The following is an 18919-nucleotide window of genomic DNA, read 5'->3' as shown; positions in this document are numbered from 1 at the left end:
CGCGTCCGACCACTTAGTACTTAAGCAAATCAATGTAATATTATTGTAACTAAGATTCTGCATCGTTAAGCCGTGAACGGCGGACGATTAAATAAAAATAAATAAATAAATAAATGTCCTGCGTACGGAGAGGCGATCCGGATGAGATTTGGACACCGATCCTATCGTCTGAGGACTGGTGCCGCTATCGCCTCGGCTACCAGACCGCCCCATTGTACATACATTCAAATAGTAACAGTTTAAACAAATTTGAAATTTAAAGGTGATACTTTAAACTGAAAAATCAGTCACATTTTTGAATCATCCCTTTTTCTATTTTTAGATCTTCATTTTTGCCACACTGCAAATTCTAAGCAAAGGTTAACTAAGATTGCTATAAATTACAAAGAAGACTGAGCTCAAACCTCAAATGTGAAAGTCTAGTGAAATCAACTATAATTGGAATACCATACTGAGAAAATGCTTTTCAAACATTCTGAAAGTCCTTGCATAATATCTGCAGGCTTGTTCCTTATGGATTGCAGACACGAAGTTGAGATCGTCCATGCAACTAGAGGCGTGATGATTTACTTTAGAAATAATTTCAGAAATCCTAACTGATAATTATTTATCAAATCAGTTTAAAACAATTGGTACTCTGCATCAGGCAACTAGTCAACACCTCAGTCAAATCTACCAGGGTAGAGTCAACAATTCTCAAGAGTTTCCGGAATTGATAATATACACAAATATCCAAAACTTCCGTGTAAAACCATTACTATCGTACATTTCCCACCTGCTGAACCTTATTGAATCGATACCAATAAAGATATAAGAATGCTTAATTACTCCGAAAATTCAATAGGCGTACAAGTAAGCTAAAAATATACTCATCAGAAAATTGAAACCTCATCATGCCAACGTTGCAAAAAGCATCAGCAAAGACATCACAATCTTCCTGTGCTCCAGAAGCACCTTCCAATGCTGTTATCGCTTATTTGTGAGTGTGAGAGTGAATAAATTTCCCACCCAGCACGTATGCATCAACCAGGTTTCCTATTCTCCCTTCGCGAACGGTACCAATTCCCAGTACAGTCAAACTATTGATGACGTTCGCGAATGAAGCCTTCGTGCGTTAATGATGTAAGGAAGGTAAATTAGTTTCTATTTCCCGGTAATTTGCCAAAAACCGAGGTACAGAAGGTCTGCACTCTTTGCGGCAAATTGGTTCACAATCGTTCCCAGCTGGCTTTTGTGCTGTACAATGAAGTCTTAATTGCGGAACGTATGCTAAGTTATGCAAAAGCGAGGGAAAATCTAATTGAATTGAGTTTTCTTGCCGATGTCAACAAATTTCATTTAGTGCGTGGTCAATTTTTTTACTGAAAAGCTCAATTTTTTTAGCAATTTCGTTTGCGATTAAATATACGATGGGGTTTTTCCCGGCCAGCAAAACTCGATTGTGGTTTAATCTGTCTAAGTGCCACCATAAACTGGCTCAAATTTCTGCTTCCCTATGCGCAATCGAACAACCGGCACGGAAGTTGTTCTAATTTGCCCATCGAAACTAAATAGAATGACTTTCAATTACTCAAGCTTTGCTCGTCCATGGGAGAAAGCTTCCCATTCGATGGGTTCAGTTTGGCGAAAATATTCTCCTTTACATTGGTCACTCAGTGAAGCTTTTCGGAAACGACCGGGGTTTATGTAGGGGTTTTTCGTATTTTTTCCTGTGAGTACTTCTACTGAAATTACCATCACCCGTACCCGGACCCGGGACTGGTAGAAGCGTCGTAAATGGGAAAATAAAAGGCAACCCCAAGCATGTGAAAATCTGCCCCTAACACTTGGTCTAACATTGCGGTCAGCTGAGCTGAGTGACGATGGAGGGCACACACAAAAAAAACGAAATGGAAGGAGGTTGTCTCGACAAGCAGGAACTACTCTTTTTCTACTTTTATTTTCACTTTCCACAGCCCGGCCGTTACGACACGAGTCTCGTTTTAAGCGCTGTTAATTCAATCCCTGACGGCACCGACCGATGCCTCGTGATGTCGTGGGCGAATATTCACACGGTCTACTTCGGTGGGGTGGGTGGCACATTTTAACAGCACCACACCAAACTACCCAAGTAACGAAGCAACAAATGGCGCTTTAGAAACTCTTGGTGAATGGAGCGAAACAGTGGCAAGAGCAGAAGTTGGGGGATGGCAAATCAGGACACGCTAGGGACACTCATTTGCGTATGAATTATAAATCATAAATACCTCCTCGCAGGTTCAGCCCCATCCGCCCACCCAACAGCGATCATCATATGCGTGTGTGGGTGTGTGGGGCGCTCACAGTACGAGACACATGTTTGCGACGTGAGCCGCATACAGAAGACACACACACACTGAGGCGCGGACAGAGTTTGGTCTACGGCTTTTAAGACTTGATTGTTGAAACTGTCACACTGCCGACGAAACCGATAAGCAAATGGCGCACGCAACCATTTTGGAGCCTCGCGATCAACTCGTCCCTCGCGTACCGCGACTTGATGGGAAATTAAAATTCTTTCAAACTCTCACACTTTCTACCATCGGTGGATGGTGGTGCGCACAAGGGCTGCCTCAAAATCCTTCCAACGGGGATGTTAAACGAGAAAAGCGCGTTCTCGCATCACCTGATCACCAAACCACCCCAATCCCCAATACTCTTGGGAAGGTGGTTTTTCTCTCTATCGCTCTCTCTCTCTCCCTTCCGGATAATGGTTAGTAAAAATGCGCTCCGCGCTCGTTCACTCATTAAATTCCCTTCAACGTCAACGGGCGCACAATTTCAGCAACTTCCTAATGGAATAATCTCATTAGTATCCCTTTTCCATCCACTGTCGCTAAGGGGGTTGGGAGCTCCTTTTTTTTTTGCTGCCGGGAATGCCGATGTTGCCATTACCGGGCTGTGTGACTGACTTGTGCGTGTGTATTTTAGTGCTTTGGAACCGAATCCTGACGCTGGTGGAGGTGGGGTACGCTGGTAGTAAAAATAGAATTTCCCACAGGAAGGGCTGTATCGTCGTGATGTCAACGAACGGCTCGTTAAAGGTTACATTTCAAGCCGCTTTTTGAGTAATATCCTTTCGGGAAGCAGTTCGAATGATAAACAGGCACATGAACAGGGTTCCGAAAATAAATTTGTGAAAATCGTTCAAGAGCAACTAAGAACCGAGGATCATGACATCGAAATTATCAATATTTATCGCTTATTTAAAGCTTAAAGCACAAAGTTATGACTCACACGGATACTGCTTTTACGATGGGATGTTTGTAAGAACAGTACCCCTTTCTACGGTAAAATCTATTTCAAGCGCTATTTGTCTTCATTCACCGGAATAACATGGCACAAGAAAGGAATTTCTTCCTTATGACATATTTTCTAATCCTTGCTCAAAAGAGAGGAAAACAAAATCAAAAGCTGACTTAAGCAGGAATACGCTAACTATAGCACCTATTGCCAAACTCCAATGTTCGATAAAAACTCTCTAAAACAGCCACATCGATAAAAAGGCGTCACTTTTTTCTATTCTCTTGAGAGAAGAGAGGTAGCGAAAGTATCAACTTAATCGAATCTGTTGCTTCAACTTTTGACATTGACTCGTTTTGAAGAAGTTCGATTAACCGTAAAATAAAACCACAATACTGCTAGGACGATCTTTTATAACAAAACAATAGTAAAATATTGACCAAGGATCTTCAGTGAGTTAGGCATTAGTTCATGACTAATAATTAACAAATGAAAAACTTTGGAAAATTTGTAGGTGAATTGCTAAACAAATATTGCTACAGATGACTTTGAACATTCATCAAAAAATCTTAATTCTTCGGCATGTAAATTAATCTTTCTCTTCCTTTAACCTACTACAAAAAAAAAATATATAAAAATGGCCTGGCCACATTGCTTATAATGTATTACTTTATTGGCAAAAATCAGGTTTTATGACCGATATGATAGAGATGTATCTACTGTCGTAATGATTTAAACAAATTTCGTCATTTTAGATATTCAGTACAATATACTTCACTACTTTTCGGTTCTTTTTATTAGGATCACTGCAGAAACATTCAGGCTGAAAAATATGGCAAAAATCACTTGGATTTCATCTCATATTCAACATCTTAATCCTCTTCTTACGTTCGCGTCTTCCATTAGCCGACTTGGAAGGCAAACTCACGCTTTAATGGGCGTCCAGTCTGTCAAATTGATGTGATCTTTAAACGCTTGTATCAAAGAGCTTAACTTCCAAAAATTACAATGCATAATTACGCTTTGTTTGAAGAGTCCGTTTATAAAAATCCCAGCGCTTCTTCCTATTTTCCCTAACTTTGGCAGTTTTACTACGAATTGTTAAATTGTTAATTCACAGAGGAAAGAACAATTTTGTAAGCAAAAATTCATTATTAAATAAATACCAAATAAAACAAAATAGGTTAGAACAAACTGTGCAACAATAAGTTTTGCTCACAATTTACGTGTCGAAGAGGAATCACAACTTCTAATGCTTTAAAATAATACCGATCGCCAAATTGGACATCACACAACCGATTTGTCCTCCACGTGATTTAAGAACGGCCCGGTGGTAGATGCGAAAGCGGCGCCGGTCTTCACACGGCAGGACCGGGGTTTAAGTTTTATGTGGGCCGTTCCCCCATAGTGAGGACTTGACTATCCAACTATGCGGTATCATTGAGTTTAGTAAGCTAGAAATGACAGACATGACCTAAGAGGTCGTCAGGCCAAGAAAGAAGAAGAAAAGTGATTTACCATCACTTGTTCGAGAATCTTTCGGTCGTTTGAGTTTCGCAATAGGGCGACCTGTTCCGTACCTCAGGAGAATGTATGCTGCGAGTAATCACACATACCGAAACTGGTGAACGGTCAGCCACAGAAAAGGGACATTCCACCCTTTCCCTCGCCAGCACCAGCGAGGAAAGCAACCTCACAGCTTACACGGTTCACTTTACTGCCATGTTAATCTGGTACGAATGAACCAACCGCCAGCAGCAGCACTCGGCAGGACCATCATTCCCAGGGACGCCAGGGAGACATTTATTAAATATTTTAACCTTCCCCCGCTTTTCGGTACGGCCCTTTTGGCCGAAGTGAAGGAAAAGGATGCTTTTGACAAATTTTCTCACACAAATATTCATATTTGTGTCGAGTTTTCGTTAATATGTTAGCCTCCACACACACGCACGCACTTACACTCACTTCCGTACAGACTTGCACGGATTCCCCATGCTGAATGGCTGAATGATGGCTGAGCTTTGTCTTTCAGGCCAGTTACAGGACAGCAGTAGCATCCACGTTTTCCCCGGGAGCTTTCCTTCAAATTAATTGCTTTCGACTGGTTGTAATTGGATTTGCCCGTATCCCACCAGCAAACATCTCTTAGCCGGGCCTCTAAGATGTATCGGCTAGAAGAATGATGAAAAATAGCCTGTTCACGAGGCGGGGCAAGTATTTAAAATGAAAAATAGCAAACACTAGAATTGGAGTATATTATCTGTTCTTCCTGCACGTTCTGCCATTCGAAACTCGTTCTCCGTTCGCTATTGCACCCAGCAAATGTATGTATCGCTTCAGATTATTTCTGACATTCAGCACCATCTTCACAGAAGCACCGTGTCAGTTCGTTCCCTTTTTTTTCCTTTGCTGTTCTTCCTGCCAGCAAACGACGCAACACAGGATGGCGAGCGAATGGGAAAAAGAAAGACGGAAAAGATTGACTTTAAAGTTTATTGAATTAAAACTTCAACCGGGCCACGATGAAACATAACACCGAAACCGTGACGGCCACAAGTTTATCTAGCGAGCGCTCCATTACCGATTGCCCTTTTTCGCTACCCGTGTACAACCCGCGTTTGGTAGGATCACGGGCAAAGAACTAAACTAAACACCGCACCGTGCACTGTTGCATCGGCAAGCATCAGTTTTGCTTCATTTCCGAGTTTCAAGTTTGTGGTGGAACTCACCAAAACTGTTAACTACCGCCTAGGCCGCTTGTATGGCAAATAAGGACCAAAAAAAAAAAACGGAGGGAGAGAGAATCCCTCAAAACACCATTCCGAACCGGGCGAAGATCACGTAGGAATGATAAATTTTCACACCCTATAAACCGTCGGTCGCTGAGATCGGTCTCGGTACATCGGAGCCCCAAAGAACAAGGGGGCGTCCGGGTGCCTCCTTGCCAAGGAAAGTGAGGCGCATGGGAATGGGTTGGTGTGAAAAAATCAGAAACTTTCCGATTCTGAAATCGAGCCCAATGGTGAAGATGGTGCTAGGAAGAAGAAAAAAAAGTTAACCTCAACACTGGCCCAGAAACAGTGGAAGACTGTATGAGCGAGCGGAAGAGTGTATGAAAACATGGGCCAACGCTAGAACATGAAGCTATAAATGTAATATAACAAAAACCAGGTCCAAAATTGAGCACAACTAAATTTGGCGGACGAAAAGTGGACGAAAGAAACGGCGGCACAATGGAAAGTGCGAGAAAAACCGGGCAGCAAAAACACAAAAAATAGACAGGAAAGATCCTTCGCCTGTTTCAGTTTGCACTTGCCTGCCTGTGGGTTGTGATTTCAGTTCACGCTAGTTTTCTGTTTCGGGGTTTTCTTCCTTTTGCTTGACTTTACTCGACACACACACACACACGCAAGCTTTTCCGTGACTTGTAGCAGAAACTTTGCCAGAACTTTTTGTAGTGTGTTTTTCTCGCGCTTCCTTTTTTCTCTGCTTATTGCTCTAGCCACCATTTTTATTTCTTCTCACCAACAGCTTCCTACCGCGTAGAATGGAGTGGGCCACTTGGGTAAGGGGGGAAAATCGGTTGTACACTTTGCACTTTATTTCGGAACACGGTGGCCTCGTTCCGGGGGAAACACACACACAGTTGTACTGGGTCGTAAAATAGACAGATAAAAACACGAAACAACGAAGGGATGGCGGGGCCGCGGTAGAAGCATGGTAAGGTGGCATGGAAACATGGAACCACTGCCAATGTTGCCTGACCGCCGGCCGGACTCGGGTTGTGTTGCGCGTGAATTGGGAGAAGCATTGTGTCAGCGAAACCATACCCGTGTGTCTGTGCTGCGAGTTGTTAAAGGAAGTCCATTCCGAGTTGGCAAGAAAAAAACGGGAAAACAAAAGCCAGCAGGAACCGATGGCCAGTTTTGATGTTGGTGAGCCAAAGCGTAACGATTCGATCATCCGTGAAGATGATCTTAATGTTTCAATCGGGTCCGGGTTGGCGGGTTGGTGCCGTTTTTATTTTTATTTTGGGGTGTGAATTTTTCCACGTTTCCCGCAACGTGACACTTTCTTGCGCTAGATCATTTTCACACTCTCTCTCACTATCTTTGGAAGTAAGTAATTGTGTAGATTGGTGGCGGCTGTGATACTCTGGTAATGGCTGTTATTTTAGCTTCAAACATGTGTTATTGGTTCAATTAAGTAGTGATTTTAAAATGATTTTGTAGATAAAGAAGCTTTCATAATCAATTTGAAATGGTCACTTTTATAAAACCCATATAATTTTTAAAATGTAAGCAACATGTTTTAACAATCATTCTTTCATCCTTCCTGCTAGAATCGATGTTATGTTCCATTTGAAGTCTATTTGATAAATATTTTACTGGTGTTTGGGAATAATTTTACACCTGACGCTCTGATAATCAGACAGATAGATAAAGGGCGCTTCTAGAAAGAATCTTTTAAAAACTTAGCTTTTAAATATTTTAAGATTTATGCAAGGCTAAACGCTCGGCAAGCTGGGCGTTATTATTCCTGTCATTATATTGTATGTGACCTTTGCCTGTTAGTGTTTATGTCAATAAGACAATTATTTTTAACTGAAAATTGTTTATTAATAAGTAAGATTGTCTATAATACCTAATATTTCACTTACACCGTATGACTATGCAAATCCAGTTAAAATAAATACCAAATCTACAGAATTACAATCAACATAATATTGCTCTAGACATCTGAACCCCAAATCCAGCCATCATAGAAACAGAAACATAGAACCGGATCCAATTAACTAACTTTTCCATCATTTACACCAACAACCTGGATACACACCCCTCAACCACTTCACACTCACAACAGAGCATGCCCGGGATAAGGCAAATAACAGGGAGGAAATGCCTTGTTAATTTTTGTGAATTTTTAAAAGTGAACACATGCGGTGTTGACAATACGGTGTCAAGTAATAATACTAAAAATATAAATAAATAAATAAATAATATTCCTCTAGAATAATAGTTCTGTGATAGATAAATAGACTTAATTTTTTGCTCTGACTCGTTTTTAACTTGCTAACTCAAAGCCAACTCATGACATCACCGATCTCAGCACAGGTGTATCCTGCCCTGCTCCGATCTTTGTTCTTTTTCTTTTTCTATTCTTATGTTCATATTCTGTCATCCAACTGACAGGACGTGGGGAACCTTATACATCTACAGCTCTACAAACATTGCGATTTCAAATTAATTATACTTTAAGTTCATTGCATATTATGCTTCACATTTCTGCCAGAAAGAATGATTTTTAGCATACCATAACAAGGATTGCTTTTTTTTTAAAAAAACATAGATTTCAAAGTAGTATCGTGATTTATTTATTGTTTTTGGTATTTAAAACAAGAAAAAACAATGGTATTTTTTTGTTAATCCTTATTCAGCATAAGTATATAAATTCAGATTGTTCGATTAAATGTATTGTTCATGGGGAAGTGCAATTGCCGGGCCCTTTTTTAAAGCATAAAAATGTTATTTGTAAAAAGTGTTAATCAGTCTACTATTTTGTTCATACTTTCATGTCCGATAAAGCCAATTGAGTAAGATTTAAAAAAATGAAAGGTTAAAAGAGATGCCCTTTAGTTTAATACAAATATATTCATACAAATTTGGTTTCAACTTTGTTGAAAAATTTTTTAAGGCTATGAGATTTTCAAAAAAAAATTTTATACGTATTTAAAGACAAATTGTGCAGTATTTAACTGCAGTTTTGCAGTAAAATATTTTTTATCAGATTTTGTTCATCAATATTTTGGTTTTATTCGTTCGAGCCTTTATTTTGGGATAACAAAGTAGCTAACTGCAAATAATTTAATGTTAAGCACCACAGTAGTAATTTTTAAAGCTTTTATTTGTTCAAATAAGAAGATCTGGCTGTATTGCATTAGTAAATTTTACATTAACATGAATACAACCCATTAAAGGAATTATGCTTTCAAATAAACTTAAAGACTAAACAACTAATGTTCATGGTCGCTGATAATGCTTTTCGCGATCGTACAGAGTCAAAAGAATAAAACGAAGTTCCGGCTTGTTTAGTTGTGTATAATAATCTACCTCAAAACAAACGAATCTCAACATCACAACTTCCGTTTGATCAAATATCAAACTCGAAGAACAATTTATTCGTCGCATAATTGCTTTGCTGATGGTAATTTGCATTGCGTGCAATTTAAGAAAACAGATAGACTGTACTTTAAATCTCACCACACCTCAGTGCAACTCCTCGTTTAATGGTCGAAAATTATCCTATCACCCTGCTGAACTCCCTTTCGTAACACCAAACCCGATACGGTGTAATTGGCGTCAGCACTGTGCAAAGGGAGAGCTTCTTCGGACAAACCCATCCGTTTCCGTTCGAGAAAGCCCGAACGAGCGGGGACAGCCCTATCCCCATTCGCAGCAGTGTCACTTCACTTGTTCACTCTAATTAATATTAATTTGTGCTCTCTTTGTGCTCCCAGAACCTTGGGGGGAAAAACCCACGTTGGCTTTGTGCCCGGCACAAGTGGGGCTAAAGTTTGCTTTTGCAAAATTCTTTTCTCTCCGCTCTTTGGTGGCTTCGAGTTATTGCATCGTTCACTTAACTTTACTTCTGTCCAGGCGGTTGGTTGTGCTGGCGTAATGAGGGTGGGTTTGCAGCTTACTGGTAATGTACCGGTTTCGTTTCGTCTTCGTCGATTCGTTTGAAATGAAAATCATCACCAATTGGCGAACCGCGGAGTTGGCAGGGTAGCGGGCAAAAGGCCTTTCGGAGGTGCTCTCTACACTTTGCTCATTACCATCAGCACTCGGCAAGAAAGTGTAGGATTGGAAACGCTGGCCAGGCTAACGTTGACCTCGGGAGCACAAAGAGAAATCAATTTGTCCGAAACATTCAGCTTCCTTCGGAGATCCTTCCGTTTCTAGATGCAGATTTTGTTCTTTAATTATACTGAAAGCAACCAAACTACTGCTACCAAGAACGGAATTGTAAATGTGAAATCGATACGCTGGGTGTAGCGGGAAATTGAAAGAAGCAAGGACAGACTTAATGTAAATCGCATTGAAATTGTTCGGTGTGAGTAAAAGAGACGAGAAAATTGGAAACCATAACGTGTCTTTAATTCTATTTGAAGGAATCAACTGGACCAAGGCCACTGAGTTGCGGATCTAAGAACTTATTGATTGAATGTTAATAGTATTCGTCTCTTTAGATAATAAGTGATGGGAATAACCACTCAGCAACGTGAACTAAATCAGAGCGAATGAATTAGAATAGGGAGTTGAATCTTTGACAATCTCACCAAGAGTTGAAGCTCAATAAATGATTTGATAAATGAACGACTAACCCCACACTCATTGCCTTTTTACTCACTCATTCGCTTTAAATCACTCAGTCGTTTTAGCTCACTGACTTCATGGTAACTCACTCGTTCGCTTGAGTGCACTCACTCACTTGAGTTGAATTTTGCACTGGTAAATTAAATTGTCCCATTAAATCAGTGAATTTATTCGTGCTGAGTGAGTTTAAACGTGGTGAGTGAGTTAAAACTTAAAAGCTTCGACTCCTTCACTCGTTTTGTCTCAGTTTGGATTTCACCACTGAATACGATTTTTGAACGTTTGACCTATTTGAATAACAACTGTCAAAAACCTCAAGAAAACAATTAACTAATGAATTTTCGTTTTTATGTCCAAGATGTTCAGTATACCACACGCTCAGTAGTATACAATCTTCAACCACACACACACCAACAAGAAAAGTGAGGCGTGAAGGTATGGTAAATTTTATGTTTACTGCCCCTGCTTCCGACACGCAATAAAATCGAGACTTCGTCCCTCCTTCCCCCAAAACCACCATCACCCATCGCCACACCATTCGCCGGTTCGGGAAAGGCACTCCATCATTTCGGGCCAACATATTTGGGATTCCAAAAAATCCTTACCCACCGCAACCTTTCTCCCCGCTTTCTCGTTCGCATTCGCTTCAACGGTTGAGTTGTTGTTGTTGAACGATTTGTCTGTCTTTTCTGCGGATTGTCGAAATTTGCCAACGACTGCTACGACTCCGAAACCTGGAACTCGGGTCGAGCGAGTCTGGTGAAAAGGATGAATTATCCTCCTATTTTCTGTTACCATCGGTTGGCTTCCCCGCTACGCCGGGGGTTCGGAAGATGGAGCGTAATATTTATTTCCCCCGGTTCACTGTGGGAAATTGCGTGTGTGTATTTTCTTTGCGTTTCGTGTTTAGGCCGCAAAGAAGGAGGCAAGCATTTTTATGGTTTTCATCATAAATTCAGCAATTTTATATCCGTGTTGTGAGTTGCTGGTTTTTTAATCCTCTCAAAGTGTGTCTCGGGATGGTCGAGAGGATGTGTTTGAACCGGTGAAGGTGAGGAAGACTTCGACATTCTGGAATCTATTTGATTCGCAAGAAAGCCTTCATAATGGCACATTCGTTGAAGATTTTTTTTTTCGATTGTTTTGCATTACTTTCAGGTGCGCTTAGACGCTTAACCATATGTCTGGAAGATGGAACCTCATACGTTGTGAAGCCGGGTTCAATAAAGTCATCTCTCATTCTAATGAAATAAATTGTAAAATATGCAAACTACGCTAGAAATGGATTACATTTTCCGATTACAATTATTACCAATGAATGCTTTTGAATAATGATGACTTGAATGTCTCGATTTATTTGAAGGAACATTTTCTTGAGCACTTGTCACTATAATTTACATGGAATTATGATTCTCGTAGGTAAAAGGTTGCTCTGTGAGTGCATCGTTGTGTTGATTATACAAAAAACTACTTTTTATTCTAAATATTTAGAAAACTTGGTCGTCTTTTGCTCCTACTTTTTATCAATGATGCCGCCTTATGATTGATTTCTTCTTGATTTCTGTTCAAAAATGTCAAGAACCGTCTTTTTTGACTAAAATCTTCGTTCCTTACCTGACAAATATAATTAACCATGCTAACCTGATGCTCGTCAGATAATTTCTAAGGTTTGGGATAGGGAATCGAATATACATCCTATATGCAAGAAGGTAGGTAGGCTAGAGTGCAGCAACTAAAGGGGTTATCACGGTGTTGAATATCGCTCAAAATATTTTAGTGAAATCTCCCTTATACTACAAGACCGATTTGCCCCATCCGTCGAAGAAATAGTTGGAATCAACCACTGACCAGATCTTCATAATGCTGCAAATCTAACCATTCCATCATTTATTTTAACGCCGCATATGACAACCAGGGTAAGGCTGTATGACGCAATAACAGCACAAGCCAGCTGAAGGTGGATGAAAAGCTCTCAGGGCTCTTTACTACCACCAAGGGTTTTCACTAGGGAGCTGGGTGTTCTAGTCTTCAAACTGGAGATAGACAGGACCATCGCTAACTCGGAGGGGGAATCTTCGCGGCCATCTTCTAAAAATCGATCTAAATCATTACATACATATACATAAAGATATGTGGACCCCTAAAGTCATTTTAGGCCGTCCACACGGACATAGAAGGCGTGGTAATTGAGCTCAAGTTAAGACGAACGCCAGACCGGCCGTGATAGTGGATTGGCAGACCACTGTGCGCGACCGTAAACGGTTCTGAGGATTGTTGGTCTTGGCCTGACCGGTTGTAAGATCCGATAAGAAAGGAAATTAGTAAGTTAGTAAGTATCCAGATGCTAGTCATTATCTTTAGAATAACCAAAGAGATTCGCAATCAAACCGCTATGAACGCAGCTTTTTTGTTTTCTAGTTTGATCATAACATGATTGCTTTGTTCAATGCCCATCAGCCCCGACCTGGATTCGACGTACAGAAACGATCCAACCAAATGCTTTGCGCCGTCAAAGTCCTCCCATTAAGATCAAAATACTGGAAGACTCCAGTCGCTTGCAGCACGACGATCGACAGCACAGTGCCTGTTTGTGGTAGGGTCGATAAGCAATAAAATTGTCACACCAGCTCTCGTTAACTTCTTGAATGCTCAAAGCCATCGTGAAGTTTAAGAGTATGACAAATAATTCGTATAAGACACTATAGAACAGTGATATCACAGCCCGATCCAATATGTGTCATGTGTAAAGTATTTATCAAAATCTACTCAATTGGTTGGTCACAATCCTTGTTTCGCGTATGTTTCCACCATTATAAAATATTCCTCGCCAGTGAATAGCATATTCACTACGAATGATGCATGTCAAATGAATTTATGAAATTTATGAAATACTATGAATAGCCTGGTGAACATTGCCCTATCATTTTCATCTCAAACATTAAGGAATCTTTCTCTTCTCGAGCGTTGGCAACATCCCTCTTGCATTAAAGTACACCAAGACAGCATGCAAATTATCTCACATAAAATCTAAACAGAAAAGGAACATCAGTTCAAGCAGCTGCCCCACAAGAATGGAACGTTTCGGTCGAGAATTTCCCTGGAGTACTGAAACGCCACAATGCCAGAAGCATCTTTCCATGGTGCATGTTGTTCGAACTACACCCTTCGGTACGTATCGACCGAAGCTCACAGCTTACATTTAGCCAGTGTTATCTTTACATTGTTCTTTCTTCGTCATAGTTTTGATAGAAACAATACCGGATGGCTGGTGGTGGTGTGAGGCACAATCTGAGCTAGACAAAAAAAACGATCCCAAAATGCATAACAAACCCTGCTTGTAGGGCCACTGCAAAGTCCCAATGCAATCACGACGGAAACGATTGGGAACGATAGCTTAAAGAAGAAAAGGTGAATCACGAAATATGTGTCGGGTGGAATACGGGGATCGATTTTCATCATAAAACTCTGGCAGAGCGTATGGTTGGATGAGTAACGATCCAGATAGAGTGGGAACAAAACTATTCTACTGCTGCAAATTGAAGTGCACTTGATTGAAGCAAAACACACCGGAATGGGTAACGTGGAACAGGGATCGTTTTTAACAGGTGTACAACAAGATCTGGACATCAGTTGGCACGCTTGGCTGGGCAAGAAATTCCAGGACGGGTGTGTTTAAAGATGGGTTCATGTTATTGAAGTTCATTTATATTTCATAAAAAATCCTAAAAAATGCATCAAACTGAGGTCTTCGTTAACTAGAGACGTAGAATGTCTCTTTAAGATATTGGTTAACGAAATGAAACTTTTGCGTCTATATATACGCATTCAATCGATCCGTTCAAAGCAAACTATATCCGCGGAACGCAACCCTTGGGAGGTGTCTCCATTTCGCCATCGTGCTTATCACGGAAGACTCACTTATTGCGATAACCACGCATGGTGATAACGGCGGTGTACACTGACACAAACCTCACTACGACCACTCTCACACGCATGCACACATACACACACACACGAGGAAAATTGATATGTTGCCCTTACGAGGCGTGATTCACTCGATAAATTGGGCGAATTCTTCGGCTTGGCATGCTTCCGTTCCACGAATTCCAATGATCTGTCACCAATGTCACGACACAGAAATACCAACGCAATGCACCTCATCTTCATCTCCTTTTTTTTTTAATCCTGGTCTTTAAGGTTTAATCTCCTGGTGGTCATTGTGCAACATTAAATTCATGCTCACTTACCCATGCTACGATGTTGAAACAGAACAGCGTGTACTTGATGCAGGCGATTTGATTCGACAGCCTGGCCACACTTTCACCTTTACCCTCACCGCGTGCCATTTTTTCGGTTCAATCGAGTTTCCACCAACCAAGCCACAGTTTCACTCACGGCACTCCCGATCAAGTATCGTTAAAACACTATGTCTTGGAACTTCACTTGGATTTTCAAAACGTTAAAAGATGCTTAAAATTGTGCGCGAACAACACCGAACGTTTGCGACTGCAATGGCACCTGTCCTCGGACCGAAGGGCTAAGTTACGTTCGGTTTGGGCCAATTCTCGGCAACATCGAGATAAGATAAGACGATAAGGCGGAACACCCCAATGCGTACACGGGATGGTATGGGGGTCAGTTTGTTGCTTTATATTTGTTCGTGCGTACTTTTGTAACGTTTGCTGATGAGTGTGTTGGTGCCGGTGATAAAAGAATATGTGTATTGTGTAGAGATTTTGCAGCGCGACAGGTACGACGATTGCTTCGGTTGCTGAACAGGGTTGGCTTGATGGATAGCTGGAAGTGATGAAAGCTTCATGGCGATGTTTTGGATGCGATGTTTCTATTCAAATTAATGACTTCATCTATTCTTTCTTAACATGACAGTTGCTGTTTTATTTATAAATTTCAATTTTATAGCATTAAAATATAAGTAAAAGAATCGTATTTAAAAAAATATATTTTTTTTGTGTGTTTTGAATGTCTTTTTTCAAACATGAAAACTTTTTAGAAGAAACAGTCATATATCATTGCAATACCGAAATTGAAAATCTGAAAAGCAAATTATTGTTCAATTAAAATTTAATTAAAATTTATTTTTTATTCACAAAGGACGACCTGGTCATATTGCTAATTTTAGTTGTAAAAAAAATCCGAAACGAATTTTTGATTGTAACTAAGTTTTCCGCTTGTAAGCTAAGCTATGAAAATCACTATCTTATAATATAGTTAGTCTGTTGAAAATAAATACTCACTTAAATTTGCGGACATCCTTTTCAAGGCCATGGCTTCACTACTATATCCTGATCAAGTTCTAAAGACTCTACCGTAAAATGTACTAAGAGTCGACAAAAAATACATCTGAATGAATCAGTTCATTTAGTTCATTTCTATCGAACTTAAGGATTAATTGAATTATATAGGATACTATTCACAGGGTGGAAGGTTTGTTAAAGGAAAGGAAAGCTGGAATATGGTAAAAGCTGTATTTCTGGTGAACAGGATGTCAGACACGACGAGCGTAAACGCACTAAGTCTTGCCTGATTCTGTCTTCAATAAACGGCACTTCTGCGAAGGAGTGAAGTCCAATGGTTGGGAATCTATTTGGGAGGTTATTTATCATTTTTAGAAATTTGTACTCTTTGTATTGAGTTTAGGTTATTAGGAGAGCAAAAGCCCCATACATTTGACCCATAGGTAATTGTTGGAAGTATTACCTGTTTGAATAATACAATTTTACTAGACAAAAAGAGAGAGAGAGAGAGTGAGAGAGAGAGAGAGAGGATCTACGTTTTAGGAGTGGGTAGAGACTCATCAGTAGACCGAATGTATTTGTTTTTATTGTGTGAGTATGTTCTTTGAAGGGCAATTTTCAGTCAAAGATTATACCCAGGCACTTTACAGTTGAGCTCCATGGTACATTATTGCCTTGCACGTTCAGTTGTCTCACTTTAGGACATATAGTGGACTGTACTTAAACGGGGAAAAGTGGTTTGAGCCTTAGAGCTATTAATTATAAATTTCCAGTCCCTAAGATATTTTGTGTATATGTCTAGTCCCTTCTACAAGCCAAGATACAGCCGTGAAAAGAATCTATGTGAGAAAAGTACGGCACTATCATCAGCATAGAGTAAAAGATGAGTGTTTCTATCCAGCGATGGAATATCGGATGTATAGCAATTGTACAGAGGGGGGCCCAAAACACTTCCCTGTGATACTCCAGCACAATTGCTGTAGGGATCTGAGTGTATCGTACCAAGATATACCGACGATGTTCTAGGACAAGTAAAGACGATATCAAACAAGAATGCTGAGGCTTGTAAAAAAGGGCATAAGCCTAAAAATTGCGCATAAGTTATGTTATATTTATTTATATTTTGCACCGTTATATTTATGACGCAAGCACCGTATTGTCATAAGCTACGTTATAGTTGAAGTTGTAGCTCAGCATATTACAATTAGAGTTTAAATTAGAGTCCTCTGGGGTGGAAACTTACTTGGATTACGAAATCTAGCGGCCGAGTGCTTACAGCGTTTGATCAGTGGAGTAGTGATTAGCATTTAAATGCTTCAAATGGTGTTTAGCTGAGTGTTGCACTATCTAACATAGGCAAACTCCTAGATTCTTAAGCGCTTCTTTAGACTTTTATTGTAGCTTAAACCGATATGGCAGGCACCATCAAAAGATATTGGGCTATTTGCTGTTGTCCATGATTTAGCTAACCTGTAGCTGGATAGTCTGCACTTTGTACGGGGAAGCTGGTCAGTATTTGGAAAAAGACCCCGAATTTACTCGAGTTCAGCGAAGAGGTCTCTTTCCGGATGAAATGGATTTAAACTAGAGTTCTAAAGTTTCAAAAGGTTCGATATTGAGACAAATCCAATCCACACGTGGTTCACCGAGTCGCTAGCTCTCCTCAGAAACTCATCATTTGTCTGTACATCTTGAACTGTAAAGAAACGTGTACTCTCTAGGCCAATAAAGTCAATATGCTTTTTTGCGTTACGTTCGCATACGTTATCTTCGAAAACTGGATTTTCTGAATGAAACACGTTTCATATCACTGAAATATAGTAATAAAGTGTCATATAGAACACGAAAGATGGGTTAATCCTTCCATGCCACGTGGATTTTTTATAATCCGTCGTATGCGAATCTTTGAGCGCCTATTCGTTCAAAACTGTCAAACTTTGTGAAACAGAGCGACTGTATCACGTTTGATTTATAACGGAAATTAATGGGACGTAGTTGCTGGAGTTTTAAGAAAATAAGGAAGATTTGATGATTCGGATAACACGCACCAAGCGGATATTTTGTCGCACAAACTAAAGAAAGTGAGCCTGATAGCTGCAAGGGTGTAAGCAAACGATGGTTGTACCAGATCATTAGTAAGAGAGTAAAAAAAATCAACACACCATGTACTTTAGTAATGTTGGAACAAGTCATATTTTATGTGGATGAATTATCTGAACGTATGTGGGATAGGATATTTGGCAAATAATAAAACCCAAATGAAGTATCTTCACGTGTGAGTTAACACATAGATCGACAATTGACGATCGATTATGTGTTACTGGTGACAACTGATGACCCAGTTATTCCTGCGTCGTTAGCTAATGCTTCTCATCGAACGTTCACTAGCACCGTTAGAATCGGATAGCTTAGCAACCGAGACGCTGAGTCAGCACCACCTCCATTTCTCGTTTACCCCAGACCTTATTCCAGTCCACCCAATCCACATACATGTTTCAGTAGTTCAAATAAATCACTCTTAATTTGACCAGCACAGGAACCAGACATATTTTTTCACTTCTATGTTCATCCAAAAATAATATTTTTTACTTTCGCATTATGGCCCAGGAACAACTCTTACTAATTTAGATCCAGGAAGTCAAAAAAAGAAGGCGATGCATTAACAATTGATGGACATCAGTGTTGCCTAGCTGAGTTGTGTGACTTCTGTTGGTGCACCTCAGAGAATTCCTTTCAACTTGAACATTGGTGACCATCCAAATATGAGCGACAATCACTTAACTATATCATTGACGCATCACGATCATTCAAGGAAGTTTTCTTATTAATTTGAGAAGGAAAATGAAATTATGAAAAATTAAAGTTGAATTTAGGTTGAATTCATTGAATTTTTATTGAATGATATTATCTGTACACATGAATGAAATTTAACTTTCTTACCTGTGTCATTTAGAATACCGTTGTTGGATAGTTTTATAAAATTTAAAGTTCATCAAAATTCGGATATCAGACATAACAACAGCTCCA

General features: G+C 40.0%; 1 protein-coding gene across 1 annotated transcript in view; it reads right to left on the bottom strand.

Moving 5' to 3' along the window:
* LOC118506109 (tetraspanin-2A) overlaps positions 1–15282 on the bottom strand; it is a 58727-nt gene extending 43445 nt beyond the window's left edge. The window contains exon 1 of the mRNA XM_036042802.1: positions 14885–15282. Coding sequence (XP_035898695.1) covers positions 14885–14983 — 99 coding nt within the window. The 5' untranslated portion in view covers positions 14984–15282. The remainder of the gene's footprint in view (positions 1–14884) is intronic.
* Positions 15283–18919: the final 3637 nt, after the last annotated feature.

The sequence above is a fragment of the Anopheles stephensi genome, chromosome 2, assembly GCF_013141755.1.
Source record: "Anopheles stephensi strain Indian chromosome 2, UCI_ANSTEP_V1.0, whole genome shotgun sequence".
Classification (NCBI taxonomy): Eukaryota; Metazoa; Arthropoda; class Insecta; order Diptera; family Culicidae; genus Anopheles; species Anopheles stephensi.
The sequence above is the reverse complement of the archived record's forward strand: the minus strand, read 5'-3'. Positions and strand labels throughout refer to the sequence as shown.